Consider the following 14,774-nt stretch of genomic DNA (forward strand, 5'->3'; position numbering starts at 1 on the left):
GCCCGCCCCCGCATCCGCCCCCTTAGTTCTCGTCCCTTCCCTTCCGCTCTACCCTCATCTGTCCCCTCGCACCCCTGCCCCTTCGCCCCCACCCCCAGGGCCACTCACGGAGAGTGCAGGTCACCGTGACGCCAGTCCAGCACTCAGGGACCCTGCCCCTGATGGTGGAGGCCATCCTGTCCGTGTCCATCGGCTGTGTGACCGCCAGGTCCACCAAGCTCCAGAGAGGCCTGGACAGTTACCAGGTAAGGCCCAGGCTTGAGAGAGCATTATTCAGGTCCGGGCGGGTTCATGCAGAGGACGGGGTTGACCATCTCTGTGGGGAGACCGTGAGAGAGTGTTCTAGAATATTCTAGAATGTTCTATCCCAACCTGTTCCTCTTTCCTTTCATGGTCTTTGTTGGAGGCAGGGGAACGGGCACAGAAGTAGGGACCAAACCCAGCAGTGCTCAGGGGTGTGTGTGGTGCCAGGGACTGATCCAGGTTGGCGTAGTCAAACCCATTGCCCTGCCCACTATTTATCTCTCCAGGCCCCTCCTTTCATTGCCTTTCTCCTAGATTTAGAAGTCAATTGGGGGGCCGGAGCGATAGCACAGCGGGTAGGGCGTAGGGCAAACGCCCTGCTTGCGGCCGACCCAGGTTCAATCCCTGGCATCCCATATGGTCCCCCAGAACCACCAAGAGTAATTCCTGAGGCGCGCATATGCTGCCTGAGCCCATGTGCTGCTTGTGCCCTCGTGGCCGAGAACATGTGGTGCCCGAGCACATGTGTCACCCGTATCTCCCACCTTGAGATGTGTACTCATACTTTCGTGTCCAGTGCTAGGATGTGTGTAGAGCTTCCCCCACCCTTGGAGAAGCCCGCGTTCTCTCTTGAGCGCATTACTCCTACTGTTTTTTCTTTTCCACTTATCCCTTCCTCCTTCCCTCAGAAACCTCTAAATAAAATCTGTTACTTCAAAAAAAAATAAAAAAGAGTAATTCCTGAGTGCAGAGCCAGGATTAACCCCTGAGCATCACTGGGTGTGACCCAAAAAGCAAAAAAAAAAAAAAAAAAGCCAATTGGCTTTAGTGTCATTGTGTACTGCTATTGTATGTGAGCTCCTGTGTTAATGCTACAGTTCTCCTTTCTTTTAGGCAGGTTTCATTTTATGTTTGGTCCAGACTATAGGAGGTACTTGGCAGTGCTCTCTGGCCTGATGCACTTTAATATCAAATCAGTCCTTGATTTTGAGGGCCAGAGAGAGAGTATGGTGGGTAGGGCACTTGCCTGCACACAGCAGACCCAATTTTGATCCCTGGCACCCTGTACGGTCCCCCATGCACTTCCAGGAGCGATCCCTGAGCACAGAGCCAGGAGTAAGGCCTGGGTACAGCAGGTGTGACCCCAAATAATCAACAACAAAAATCGCCTCTTGATTTTAGACTTGGCGTGGTTAACCGTGTCTTTAAAAGCTTCAGCATATGATGATTTATTTAGTTTGCAGTTTTTATTGACAGTATGGGTGGGGGGAAGGGGATTCCCCAGTGATACTCAGGGACCTGTAGCCACTTCCTGTGGTCCCCAGGGGCCCAGCCAGGAGTCAACCACATCCCCTGCCTGACCTTTCTGTTTTGTTTCGTTTTGTTTTGGGGTCACATTCAGATGTGCTCAGGACTCCTGGCTCTGCACTCAGGGATCACTTCTGGGGGTCCGAGGCTGGCCACATGCAGGGCAAACACCTTACCCACGCTCCTATTTCTTCAACCCCCCCCCCCCAGCTGGTCGTATTTTTCTCGTTGGGAGAGAGATCTCCCGAGCAGTCTTCCAGGGGTCCATTCCTGGTGCTGCTCGGCCCAACAGTGCAGGGGGACCTTGTGGCAGACACAGAACTCGGGTTCCACGGAACTTGGAGCTTTGTCCCCGGTCCCATCCCCCCCCTCCTTTTTTTTTTTTTTTCAATGAAAAGTTCTGCCTATGGTGAATTTGCCCATCTGATTCTCGGTTACTCCGTCTTCTCGTTAAAGCAACAAAGAAGATGCGGGTGTCTAAGGCTAGTCAGAGCCATTGATCCGGGGTACCCGTGTGCTCCTAGGCCACGCCAGGGACACAGAGACCCGCTGAGATCCAGTCCCCACCCCCACACCCGGGCGCGAGCGAGGGTGCCTGCTCCCTCCCTGACGGGGAGCAGACCCCAGCCCAGCCGTCTTGTGACTCCGTTCCCTCTGGCCTGACGGCATAGGCTGAGACTCCTGAGAATGAGACAGATGTGACCCGGCTGTGTCCACCCCTGCCGGCCCCCGGTGTCTCTGGCTCAGAAGAGCCCAGGGAGAGCGAGAGGCCGGAGGTTGGGGCCGGACCCCGCCGTCCATGGCGTGTGGCATCGGCAATGGGACCATAGCATTCTCAGCCTGCCTCGGGTCTCAGCTCTGGGGAGCACCAGCCCTGGAGACAGCCACCATGGGATCGGGCCAACTTGACATGACCAAATGGCCATTCCCTGTTCTCGTCTCCAAAACCTCGAGGAGGCAGAGGACATAGTCCCGTGAGGCCCCCTTTCTGCAGTCGAACGTTGTGATAAGATTTGCCATCTTGGGCTGGAGCGGTAGTGCAGCGGGTAGGGCATTTGCCTTGCATGCGAGCGACCGACCAACCAGGGTTCCATTCCCAGCATCCCATATGGTTCCCCCGGCACCGCCAAGAGTAATTCCTGAGTGCATGAGCCAGGAGTAACCCCTGAGCATCGCCAGGTGTGACCCCGAAACAAGAACAACAAAAAAGAGATTTGTCATCTCAGACAAGAACTTTGCCTCTCTGTGCCCTGAGCTGTTCCTTGCAGAACATGGATCACCAACTGCATGTTTCCATGCGAAAAAAACATCAGCAGGGTTATTCTCACTTGTGAAAAATTGAGGGACTGATTGATCGGCTTTGGGGCTGGAGAGATAGTGTACGGGGTCAGGCATTTGGCTGACCTGTAGCCAGGATAGTCCCTGAGCACAGAAACAGGAGCAAACCCAAGCCAGAACCAAAAGAAACAAGTCATATCATGCGAGCTTAAACCGTAGCTATATTAAAGCTACAGTTTTTAAAGCTGTATTTTTGTTTGATTTTGGTTTTTGTGTGTGCGCCACATCTCACAGAGCTCAGAGCTTACTCCCGGCTCTGTGCTCACGGATCACTCCTGGCAGGCTCGAGGGACCATATGTGGTGCTGGGGATTAAATCTGGGTCAGCCACATGCAAAGCAAGTACCCCACCTACTATACTATCTCTCCAGACACAAAGCTTTTATTTTTTTTAATATAATTCCCAAGGTCATGTCCAGTAACTGTTATTAGCATAAGCTTCAGAATTATGTGGATACGTTAACTCATGCCAGTCCAGAAAATTCCTTATTATCAAGATGTAACAGTTCCACATCAGGAAAACCGAATCTAGTTTTGTAATGATTGGAAGGACTCCACGGTCTGAAACTTAGAGCATTTTTTTAGGTATCTTTACTTTAACATAGGGAATTAGTTCAAGAAAAAGTAAGTCCATTGCTAGGCTTGCATTAGTAAATTATAAATATTCAAATGATGATTACCAAACAAATATAAAAACATATTTTGAAATTTAAACAATTAGAATATTTTTGAAGTATTTTTAAAACAGTGAAATTTCAGTTATACTTAGATTGAAGTAATTTTTCTGAAGTTTTCAGACACTTTAAAAAAAATTTCTTTTTTGATAACTGTGGGATAGACCCTTAAAAAGCTCTTCGTGATTAGGTTTCAGTCACACAGTGTTCCAACACCCATCCCTCCGCCAGTGTATATTTCCTAGCTCCAGTGTTCCCAGTTTCCCCACCCTATCACCCCAATCCCCCCAGCCTGCCTCTGTGGCAGGCACCTCTCTCTCTCTCTCTGTCTCTCTCTCTCTGTCTCTCTCTGTCTCCCTCCCTCCCTCCCTCCCTCCCTCTCTCTTCTCTCCCTCCCTCCCTCCCTCCCTCCTTTGGGCATTATGATTTGCAATACAGATACTGAAAGGTGATCAGCAATATCCCTTACTTACTTTTAACACTTGTCCAGCATGATCATTTCCAGGTAATATTGTTATACTAGTCCCTTCTCTGTCTTACCTACCCTTGCCCCTCCTCACCCCTCCCCCACTCTCTCTCTCTCTCACACACACACACACACACACACACACACACACACGCGCGCGCGCGCGCGCGCGCGCGCACATACGAACCCATGCATGCACGTGCGCGCTCGTGGTAGATTTCAACATTGACCAGTCCTCCTGGCCCCTGTTTTCCGGACTTTGGATATTAGTCTGATTCTTTTTGTGAGCTTAGAGACCCGGCTTCCTGCCCCCCTGGGCTTCCATCCCTTTATCCTTCAGAACTGTAGGGGCTTCCAGATGGAAACCAAGACAGAGAGCAGAAGGTTCCAAAGTTCCAACCGCATTCTGGCTCTCTAAGCCCATCCTTTTTTTTTTTTTCCTTTAAAGTAGAATAAATTGGGGCTGGAGGGTAGCGCAGCGGGTAGGGCGTTTGCCTTGCATGCGGCCCACCCAGGTTTGATTCCCGGCATCCCATATGGTCTCCTCCTCCAACCAGCACCCCAGGAGTGATTCCTGAGTGCAGAGCCAGGAGTAACCCCTGTGCATTGCTGGGTGTGACCCAAAAAGCAAAAAAATAAAGTAGAATAAGTGTTCTTTTTAAATCTTTATTGAGGTACTCTCTGTGATTTACAAAACAATGATGGTTTCCTTGTTCCCACCCCACACCCCTCACCAGAGCTAAACCTCAGTCTGACTGCTCACCCATAAATATTCAGTGGTGGGGAAAGTCCTGACCCAGTGGGGTTGGCTCCTGTTTTCCAACAAGAGCGACTTTTGTTTCCCCTTTATTCCTTTATTACGGTGTGTGTGTGTGTGTGTGTGTGTGTGTGTGTGTGTGTGTGTGTGTGTAATTCAGAGTCTCATACCTGCTCAGCAGATGCCGTTTTACGGAGCAATATCCTCTTGTTTTTCAATGACTGCTTTACTGTTATTAGTTTGTTAAAGTACCTTACGAATGGGCTCTCGAACATTGCATGAGGGTAAAACAAGCACGAAAATGTGTGAATCTGTAACTGTACCCTCACTGTGACTCACTAATTAAAAAAAATAATTTTTTTTAAAAAAAGAGTAAGGCAGCTTTGGAGTTAATAAAATCCTGAATTTTAAAAAATAATAATAAAAAATAAAGTACCTTACGAGAGGCAAGTGGATGAAAACCCATGAAAGCTTTTGGGAGATTCGGGGACTGGAGCGATAGCACAGCGGGTAGGGCGTTTGCCTTGCACGCAGCCGACCCGGGTTCTATTCCCAGCATCCCATATGGTCCCCTGAGCACCGCCAGGGGTAATTCCTGAGTGCAGAGCCAGGAGTAACCCCTGTGCATCGCCGGGTGTGACCCAAAAAGCCAAAAAAAAAAAAAAAAAGCTTTTGGGAGATTCACCTCTGTGTCGTGCTGAGCGTGCGTGCGTGTGTGTGTGTGTGTGTGTGTGTGTGTGTTCACGTGCAGCTGAAAGAATGTGTTTTCCCCGGGTGCTGCCGAGAAGCCGATGCATGTTCCTGTGTTTCTTTTTCTCCTCCCAGAGAGATGATGAGGCTGGTGGTGATATGGATAGTTATCAGGTATTCTGCTCCCGTCCTCCGTGGCATGGGGCACAGCGCTGCTAACCGCCAGAGCCTGCGCAGCCGAGAGCAGGGAGGCGCCGGGCCGGCCGGAGCCGAACCCGGGCCGTGTCTCCCTCGCTTGCGTTTGCTTCCACTGTGATCCCGGGCCCGGTGCTCTTTCTGTCGATGCTCGGCCCGGCTGGAGACCCCAGACAGTTTTCTTGCTCTGCTGGCTCGAATGATTTCGCGCGTAAAGCCTTGCTGATAGGACCGAGCTCTCGGTGTTGATTTGGTGCCCTGTGACCCCAGACACCCACGCGTCATCTCTCCGTAGACTCTCCGACGCACTTAGCTCTTCCCCGCTCACTCTTTGTCCTCACGGCGTGTCACTTCTAAACGACGGTGGCCAGAGAACTCCAAAGGCGCATATACTCCACAGTTTTTGTTCAGTCAGTCGCCTTCCCTTCCTCATTAGGGCTGATTCCAGGTATTTTTCTGTTACCTGGAATTTTTTTTATTTCTGATCATATATTCCCCCTCTCATGGAATCTAGCAGAAATCCCAGCACAGACAGGGAATGTCAGCTAGTCGGTGACTCTCCACTTTGGCTTTGGTGTGGGGGCCATATCCAGCGTGCTCAGGGCTTCCTGCAGGCTCAGGGAACCCAAGGGGGTGCCCGGCACGGAACTCGGGGTGGCCGCATGCAGGGCAAGCGCACGACCCACTGTGCTCTCGCGCCCGCCCCACCACTTAAGTTTCAAGAGTGTGTTTTCACGCTCCTGAATGTAAAATACGACTCATTGTTGGTTACACCCAAGGGGCCTGTTTTTGATGTGATGTTAAGAGGGAGACTAGAATTAGGGTTAACCCAGAATTCGGCAGTAGGGGTCGAGGGGCTCATTCTCCACCCCCATGAGTTTTACTAAGAAAGCAACCAAGCAAAGAAGAAGGCTGCCGGGAGGGCCCCCGGGCCCCCTGAGGTCCCCCAGTGCCGTTCACGAGTGTCCCTCAGCTCTTCCTGCCACGTTCTTGGCCGTGAAGTCCAGAGGCTGCTTGCAGGGGCTGTCACAGCTTGGCTGCCTGCATGGCGGGGGGTTGCATGGGACGGTTTTCGTCCGCCTCCTGGCAGTAGTCGGAGGCAAACTCTTGGCGGGTAGTTCGGAAGCTGCTCTGCCAGTCCTCTGCGTTTCCCAAAGTACACACATTGGCCTTTGAACTTTGCACGTGGGTCTTGCCCCCGGTTCATTCCCGGCTTCACAGTGCGGCCCCCTTCCCCCGGGGCCTCCTGCTTGGACTCGCAAACAGCCACCTTGCAACACACGCACACATGTCACATGTCAGAATCACCCCGCCGCTGGGATCTCCTCTCGCTCTTCTGTGAAATCATCTGGGCTGGAAATCTGGGGACAGGACGGGTGGGGGGGGGGTCTAGAGGCACGTGATCCGCGACCCGCATGCAGCGCCCGCCCAGGCCTCTCTGCTTTCCGCGTATCAATCATTCGGCAATGTGCCATGCCTTTCCAAAGGAAGAAGTTTCCTTAATGAAGCATTTTTTTTAAATAAGTGTCTAAAGAGGGAGTGGTGGCCTGTGGGCTTGTGCCCGCAGCGGCAAACTGTCGTCCCTTCCCGTGGCAGGAGGAAGACTTGAACAGCGTGAGAGAGCGGTGGTCGGACGCGCTCATTAAACGGCGCGAGTACCTCGATGAGCAGATCAAGAAGGTCAGCAATAAAAAAGGTACGTGCGTGGGGGCTGGAGCGATAGCACAGCGGGGAGGGCCTTTGCCTCGCACATGGCTGACCTGGGTTCGATTCCCAGCATCCCATAGGGTCCCCCAAGTACCGCCAGAGTTAATTCCTGAGGGCAGAGCCAGGAGGAACCCCTCTGCCTTGCTGCGTGTGACCCCCCCAAAAAAAGACAATCAATCAATCAAAAATAAATCCCATGTCCTTCACCCTCACGTGGAGGAAAAGAAAGGGAGCTGTGCAGAGCGCATCGCATGGCAGCCCTCACGCCTCTTTCTGCAAAGGCGTCTGGCTGAGCCAAAGGCCTGCGGCCCCTGCTGCATTGCTCCTTCCTCCCAGGGCGTGGAGGAAGGCTGACTGGGTGGATCAGGGAGGCGCGGCCGGCCTGTGCACTGAACTGTCCCATCATAGGACCCCGGGAAGACTCGTGTGTCCTCTCCCTCCTCTCTCTCTCCCCGGGGCTGTGGTGCCCAGCTGCCCGGGCCCGGCCCTGAGCTTAGCTGGACGGACGCTCCTGCTTGAGCTGGCCAGCCTAGTACCTTTTCCAGAACGGGGCGAGGTCGGGGATGGGGGGCGGTGGAGGGGGATGAGAAGCGTTTCTCTCCAGCCTCGCTGAGGCCCCTCCCCCCACCCCTCGGTGCTCACATGCCCTCGCTCTCCTACAGAGAAGACGGAGGACGACGTGGAGCGGGAGGCGAGGCTGGTGGAGCAGTGGGTGGGGCTCACGGAGGAGCGGAACGCCGTGCTCGTCCCCGCGCCGGGCAGCGGCATCCCCGGGGCTCCGGCCGACTGGTGAGTACCCCCGTCCCGGCCTCGGCAGCGTCCTTGCGAGGTTGTCCTGGGAGTCAGCCTCCTCTTCCAGGAAGCCAGAGCGCAGTGTTAGCTGCCCCCCAGAGCCCAGTGCCCTGCGCTGTCCCCCTGCCTACAGTGCTCATCTCCCGGACTCCTCTCGTTTTGCCTCAAAAGAGGCAGCAGGGACCAGAGCCTTAGTCTAGCGGGGCGGGTGCTTGCCTCACGCACGGCCGGCCCAGGTTCGATCCCCGGCACCGCAGAGTCCCCTGAGCCCCACCAAGAGGGATTCCTGAGGGCCGCAGTGATACAGCACAGTGGGGAGGGTGTTTGCCTGGGACGTGGCCAACCTGGGTTCTATCCCCAGCATCCCATAGGCACCCCCAAGCACTGCCAGGAGTGATTCCTGCGTGCAGAGCCAGGAGGAACCCCTGAGCGTCACCGGGTGTGACCCAAAAAAGCAAAAGACAAAAAAATAAAGTGATTCCTGAGTGCAGAGCCAGGAGCAGTCCCTGAGCACTGCTGGGTGTGACCCCCACCAGACACACAAGCACCCCGGAGACAGATTGTGCATAGGTGCAGATTCTGGAGTTGTGGCTTTAAGTCATGAGTTAAGGAGTCCAGTAGAGAGAGACCAGGGGGGGCCAGGAAGGGGGAGGGGCCTCGCTCTATGAGGAGGAGGGTGGTTTTACAGAGCAAAGCTCTGCCTCTGATTTCAGTTTTCCAGTAAGCACATAATGCTTGTGCTTTATTACTCTGAGTGCGGGTCATCCGGAGCCTTCACAGCACTTGTCTCACGTAATAGGTGACGTGTATTGAGAACCGTCTGCTCAGTCCCGGGGGCTGGGGGGAGCCTGATTATTCATACGGGAGGAGCCACTCGTGCACTGGGCATTTTTCTTCTCTCTACCTCAGTCTCTTTCATTCCAAACTGCTCATCCTCTAGAATGGTTGTCCAGTGTCGAGTTCTGGGTTTCATCCCTCGTTCTTCTGATCCAGAAGGAGGATAGGGGCCAGGACGTCTCACTTTAAGAAGTCACAGGGTGATTTTTAAATTTTTTATTCATATAGATCACTTTAAAATAAAGCACTGTGGCACTGTACTCCCATTGTTCATCGGTTTGCTCGAGCGGGCACCAGTAATGTCTCCATTGTGAGACTTGTTGTTACTGGTTTTGGCATATCGAATACGCCATGGGGAGCTTGCCAGGCTCTGCCGTGAGGGCGGGATACTCTCGGTAGCTTGCCGGGTTCTCTGAGAGGGACAGAGGAATTGAATTAAAAAAAATTTTTTTTTAATTTATTTTTATGGTGCTGAGAATCGAACCCAGGGCCTTACCGGTGCAAGGCAAGTGTCCCTTTGCTAAGACATATCTCTGACCCCCAGGTGATTCTGCTGCAGATGAGTCAGTCCTGAGAAAATGCTGATTTACTCTTTCCTGCGCACCTCCCTGCTTCCTCTCCTGTGTCTTTCATTCTCTGTTCCTTCGAATTTTTATAATCTCAGCCTTCCGGGGCCAGAGAGATGGTACGGTGTGGAGGGTGCTTGCCTCACCTGCAGCTTGCTGGGATCTGACCCCCGTGCCCCATCTGTGTTTATAGCCTCGTTTCCTTCCTTGGCCCCAACTCCCATTCTCTTCATACACACCCCGGTGTAATCTCCGGACGGCTAGGGCACCCGCAGCTTTCCCTCACCGCCTGCGTCTTGGGCCGCTTACTCACCCCGGACGGCCAACGCCATTGGTGGATGAAGGAGGAAACGAGGGCCAGGCTGATTGGTGATCACTGTCACTGTATCCCATTGCTCATCAATTTGCACAAGCGGGCACCAGTAACGTCTCCATCGTGAGACTTGTTGTTACTGTTTTTGGCATATCGAATATGCCACAGGGAGCTTGCCAGGCTCTGCTGTTGGGGCGAGATACTCTCAGTAGCTTGCCAGGCTCTCCGAGAGAGGCAGAGGAATCGAACCCGGGTCAGCTACATGCAAGGCAAATGCCCTACCGCTGTGCTATATCACTCCAGTCCATTGGTGATCAGTTGCCGTTTATTCCATTCTCCCTACACACCCATTCCAGTCTCTCTAAGTGCCCCATTCTAGTCTCACTCCTCCTCATTCCCTTCTCCTTCTGTCTTTCCCACTCATCTCTCCGTGATCTGTCTCACAGCCTGGTCTCTCTCTCTCCTCTCTCACCAACTCCCCGTGTAGGGGTTAGAGACACCACACCCCATCCTGTAGCACAATCAACATATCAAAAGCCCTTCCTGGTCAGGCTCAGGGGTGGAAATACACCTGGGGGTGTTTCTCCTCTCCTCAGTCCAATAACCTAATTAACATCTTATTTCTACTTCTTAATATTATTTTGTATGGACACAGTAAGAGATACATTAAGCTTATAGGATTGCTCTCCTGGGGACTTGTCGCTATAGATCTCAGACTACAGTGCTTAGGCCAGATTCACTGTATCACTGTCATCCCGTTGATCAATGATTTGCTCAAGTGGGCCCAGTAACGTCTCCATTCATGCTAGCCCTGAGATTTTAGCAGCCTCTCTTTACTCGTCCTTCCCAACAGTGCCGCATTAGAGGCTCTTCAGGGTCAGGAGAACAAGACCCATCATTGTTACTGTGTTTGGCATATGAATACACCACGGGGAACTTGCCAGGCTCTCCCATGTGGGCAGTAAACTCGGTAGCTTGCCAGGTTCTTCAAGAGGAGAATTAGGCTATCATATATTGCGCAGCCGCATTTGCTTCCAGGAGCTTGGTTTTATAGTCTCTGGATATTGGCCATTGGCCAGCGCCAGGGGGCAGTTTCTGGGTGTGACTGCCTAGCTACTGGAAAATGGGGAATCTGGGTGGAAGAGGCTAGTCCCGATCCAAGCAACCTTGGAGATCTCGGCCCCAGGTCCCGCACACCTGGGTTCCGCTGCCAGTTCCTTCATGCATGAGGCTCGTCTGAACATGTGCAGAGTGGCCTTGAGCATGACTGTGGCTGGGTTCCGGAGATCTTCAGCCAAATTAATCTTCACTAATCCTAGCAGAGTCCTAGTCCAGCTGTTACTTTTTGGATCATGACAGAATTTGTCCATGACTGTGCTCTTAACTTATATTTAAGTAGCTCTTTGACCAGGCCCATTTCAATGCCAGGGTAGCTCACAGCTTGCCCTGGGTCCATCCAGTCCCTCATTGGGACCCTGCTTTGGGGGATCTAGGAAGTAAGGGCAACTGAGGCTTAAGTGGAGAGAACAGATGCCCAGGGGTAAATATCATTCAGAGTCAGTTGGCTCTCAAGCATAGCATTAACTGTCTTCCTGTGTCCATACAAAAAGGACATTGCTCTAAATTAACTATGAAAAGGAGAAGAGAAAAGCAATATTTACAAGTTAACAGAGTCTGATTAGGAGATAAAGGTGGCTGACTAGTTGGGGAAGCAGAGCACAAAGAAAGAGATTACAAATAAACACAGGAATGGGAGCACTGTGATGGGAGTAACCCAGTAAACCTAAGCTCCCTGTGGCAAGGCAAAAAGGATGAACCAGTGTTATCCTACACACTCCTCCTTCCCTTTTAACGATGACTAGAAATATTTTTTATATGGGCTTCATTTATTCTTGTTTCTGTTAGGGGCATGTAATTCATATAATGATAGCTCTTTCCATGACTCATATCACTTCCCTAATTTGTGTTCGCGGGAATGTCAGGAAGTGGGAAATTGTTTCATTAATAGAACGTGCAGTTCTGCCTCTTTGCTTCTTGTGTTTGATGATCTGACAAGCATGTATTTTGTTCTGGTGAAATGTAGGGTCCCGCCGCCTGGAATGGAAACGCACATCCCAGTGCTCTTCCTGGACTTGAATGGTAAGGAGACCCTCGTGTCCCGGGGCCATCTCCCTGGCTTAGGCCCTGTCCTCTACTCTTTTTAGGCCCACTTGCTTTCCCCCTTTAATCACGCCTTCTCTCACCACTCAGAAGACAGGCAAGTGAGAGTTGTGTTGGTTACTATCTGGGGCCACACCAGTGATAATCAGGAACTACTAGCAGCTCTGTTCTTGAGGGTCACTCCCACTGGGACACAGACCCACAGCAGGCCTCCTGCTACACACAGTGTTGCTCTCTCTTTGTTTTGTGTGTGTGTTGGGGGTGGGGGGGTGGTTTTTATTTTGGCTTGTTTGTTTAATTTTTATTTTCATAAAGTTGTTCACAAGAATGGATTCCATTCAGTATGTCAACACCAATCCCACCACCATTACACCTTCCCACCACCATTATTTTGGATTTTCCCACCCCCACTCAAGCCTGCCCCACAGGCAGATGCTAGATCATTTATTTTGTATTGCTGGTTAGGAATAGCATGAGCGATCGCTCCTGGAATTCTAAAATTTTAAATAATCAGGGTCCAAAGAAATCTCTGCAGCGAGCTGCTCGCTTTCGAGATTCATTTGTGAGTGTCTGGACCGTGGCTGTTGATGCACTTAAGTGGTACCCGGAGCCAGTGCGTGGGCGTGACAGCCGGGACCCCACACGGGCCGGGAGAGGGGAAGGAGCGGCCAGTCCCTGATCCCTTGAGGCCTGTAGTTCACAGTCACTGGTCCATGGATACCGGGGTTTTTCACTGGGTTCTGGAAGTTTGCGGCTGCTGAGATTCGTAGGAGGCAGGTGGAGTGTGTTTTTGAGCCACACCCAGTGGTACTCACGGATTACTCCCTGCTCTGTGCTCAGGGATCTCTCTTGGTGATGCTTTGGGGACGATATGGGGTGCAGTGGGCTGTCTGCAAGGCACGCGCCCTGCTCGCTGTTCTATCCCACTTCTGACTGATTGTAGGTGAGGGGGGTTGGGGTGAAGACCCAGACTCAGCAGGGAGGCTTCTGCATAGACTAAGGCGAGCGCCAGCAGTTAGAGTGAACATTTATTGGCGCCGAGGCCAAGTCAGATATATATGGTCAGTGCTCTTGGCACCAGGCATGTTGGAGGAAAAAAGTGGAGAAATTCACTTTCCTAGATAGGGGGAGGGACAGAAGCCCAGAAAGATCTTCAAACACCAGAAATTTCTACACTCCCCCCAGGAAGACTGTCCAGGCAGGGTCCTCCTGAAGTTGAAGGAGTTCAAGAAGAATCTGTGAAAGAGCCCGTCGGGCAGCTCAGACAGTCAAAAGTCTAGTGTGGAAAAGCTCCAAGCGGAAGTGACCGAGCTAGAGCCCAGGGGTGAGGGTTGCTGAACACAAGGGTGACAGTCGCCTGTCCTAGTCAGTAAACCAGGGGCTGGGTGCAGGAGGTGCCAGCCTGCAGCCTAACAAAGCTCTGTCTGCATAGGGTCATTATTTGCTCTTCAGAAAACAGCCACCAGAGAATCTGTTCCACCCTTTTTGCTGTCTTTCTTAGCTTTTTTTCTGGCTTAAGGGGCACGCCCAGTGCTCAAGGGCTACTCCCGACTCCCTGCTGAGGACTGGCGACTGTCAGTGCCCAGGGACCATGTGCAGTGCCAGGGAGAGAACCGGGGTCCCCTGGCTGCAAGGCGACGCCCTTAGCTCCTGTGCCGTCTCTCTGGCCCCTTTCCTTCTGGTTTCTGGGAGGCTGACGCAGGCCCGGGAGTGCTCATGATCATTTGGGTAAAGGCTACAGGGCTGTGAGTCACGAGGTCTCTGTCTCAGCTGCAGGATAAGGAGTAAAGGGGGGAGAAACAGTGTGTCTGATCTGTGAACAGCACACGGTCACTGTGAAGTGCTGCTTTTACAAACTGACTTCCCGAGGACCCCGGGGGGATGGCAGAGTGGGCAGGACGCTGGCTTTGTGCGTGGTCCACTGGGCTTGGCTCCCTGGCACCCCATTCTGGCTCCGGGGGGGGGGGGGATGGCAGAGTGGGCAGGACCTGGCTTTGCGCGTGGTCCACTGGGCTTGGCTCCCCGGCACCCCATTCTGGCTCCCCCTAGCATCGCCGGGAAGTGATCCCCGAGCACTGAGCCCGGAGGAAGGCCCGAGCCGTGCTGGGTGTGCCTGACTCTCTGTCCCTCTTGCCTCTCTGTGCCCGGCACTTGCTCAGCGGATGACCTCAGTGCCAACGAGCAGCTGGTGGGTGCCCGCGCATCGGGGGTGAACTCCATCCTGCCCAAGGAGCACGGCAGCCAGTTCTTCTACCTGCCCATCATCAGGCACAGCGACGAGGAGGTACCGGCACCCGCACCCCCGTCCCGTCCCCCTCGCCCCTGAGCCGCACCGCGCGGGCCCGAGCTGCGCGCGCGTTGCCGGCCCAGCCGTGGGACCCTGAGTCGGTCTCTGGTCTCCGCCCCTCCCCGCGCCCAGGTCTCGGCCACGGCCTCCTGGGACTCGTCGGTGCACGACTCCGTGCACCTGAATCGGGTCACGCCCCAGAACGAGAGAATCTACCTGATCGTGAAGACGACGGTGCAGCTCAGCCACCCGGCGGCCATGGAGCTGGTGCTGCGCAAGCGCATCGCGGCCAACATCTACAACAAGCAGGTGGGGGGCGCGCCCGGGCGGGGGCGTCTCCCTCCTCCCTGCCGCCGGCCCCGCGGGTCACGCCGCTGCCGGGCACAGACCTGGGGCCCTTGGACGAGGGCCCCGGCACTCTGGCCCTTGTTTACCCGGTAAA

At 53.4% G+C, this 14,774-nt stretch overlaps 1 protein-coding gene across 1 annotated transcript in view; it reads left to right on the forward strand.

Annotated features, from left to right (window-relative positions):
- Positions 1–14,774, forward strand: part of KIF13A (kinesin family member 13A) — a 77,185-nt gene that overhangs the window by 41,935 nt on the left and 20,476 nt on the right. Inside the window, exons 22-28 of the mRNA XM_055124321.1 lie at positions 99–245; positions 5,611–5,649; positions 7,267–7,366; positions 8,040–8,166; positions 11,969–12,024; positions 14,205–14,329; positions 14,465–14,641. Coding sequence (XP_054980296.1) covers positions 99–245; positions 5,611–5,649; positions 7,267–7,366; positions 8,040–8,166; positions 11,969–12,024; positions 14,205–14,329; positions 14,465–14,641 — 771 coding nt within the window. The remainder of the gene's footprint in view (positions 1–98; positions 246–5,610; positions 5,650–7,266; positions 7,367–8,039; positions 8,167–11,968; positions 12,025–14,204; positions 14,330–14,464; positions 14,642–14,774) is intronic.

Source organism: Sorex araneus, chromosome 2 (assembly GCF_027595985.1).
Source record: "Sorex araneus isolate mSorAra2 chromosome 2, mSorAra2.pri, whole genome shotgun sequence".
Lineage (NCBI taxonomy): Eukaryota > Metazoa > Chordata > Mammalia > Eulipotyphla > Soricidae > Sorex > Sorex araneus.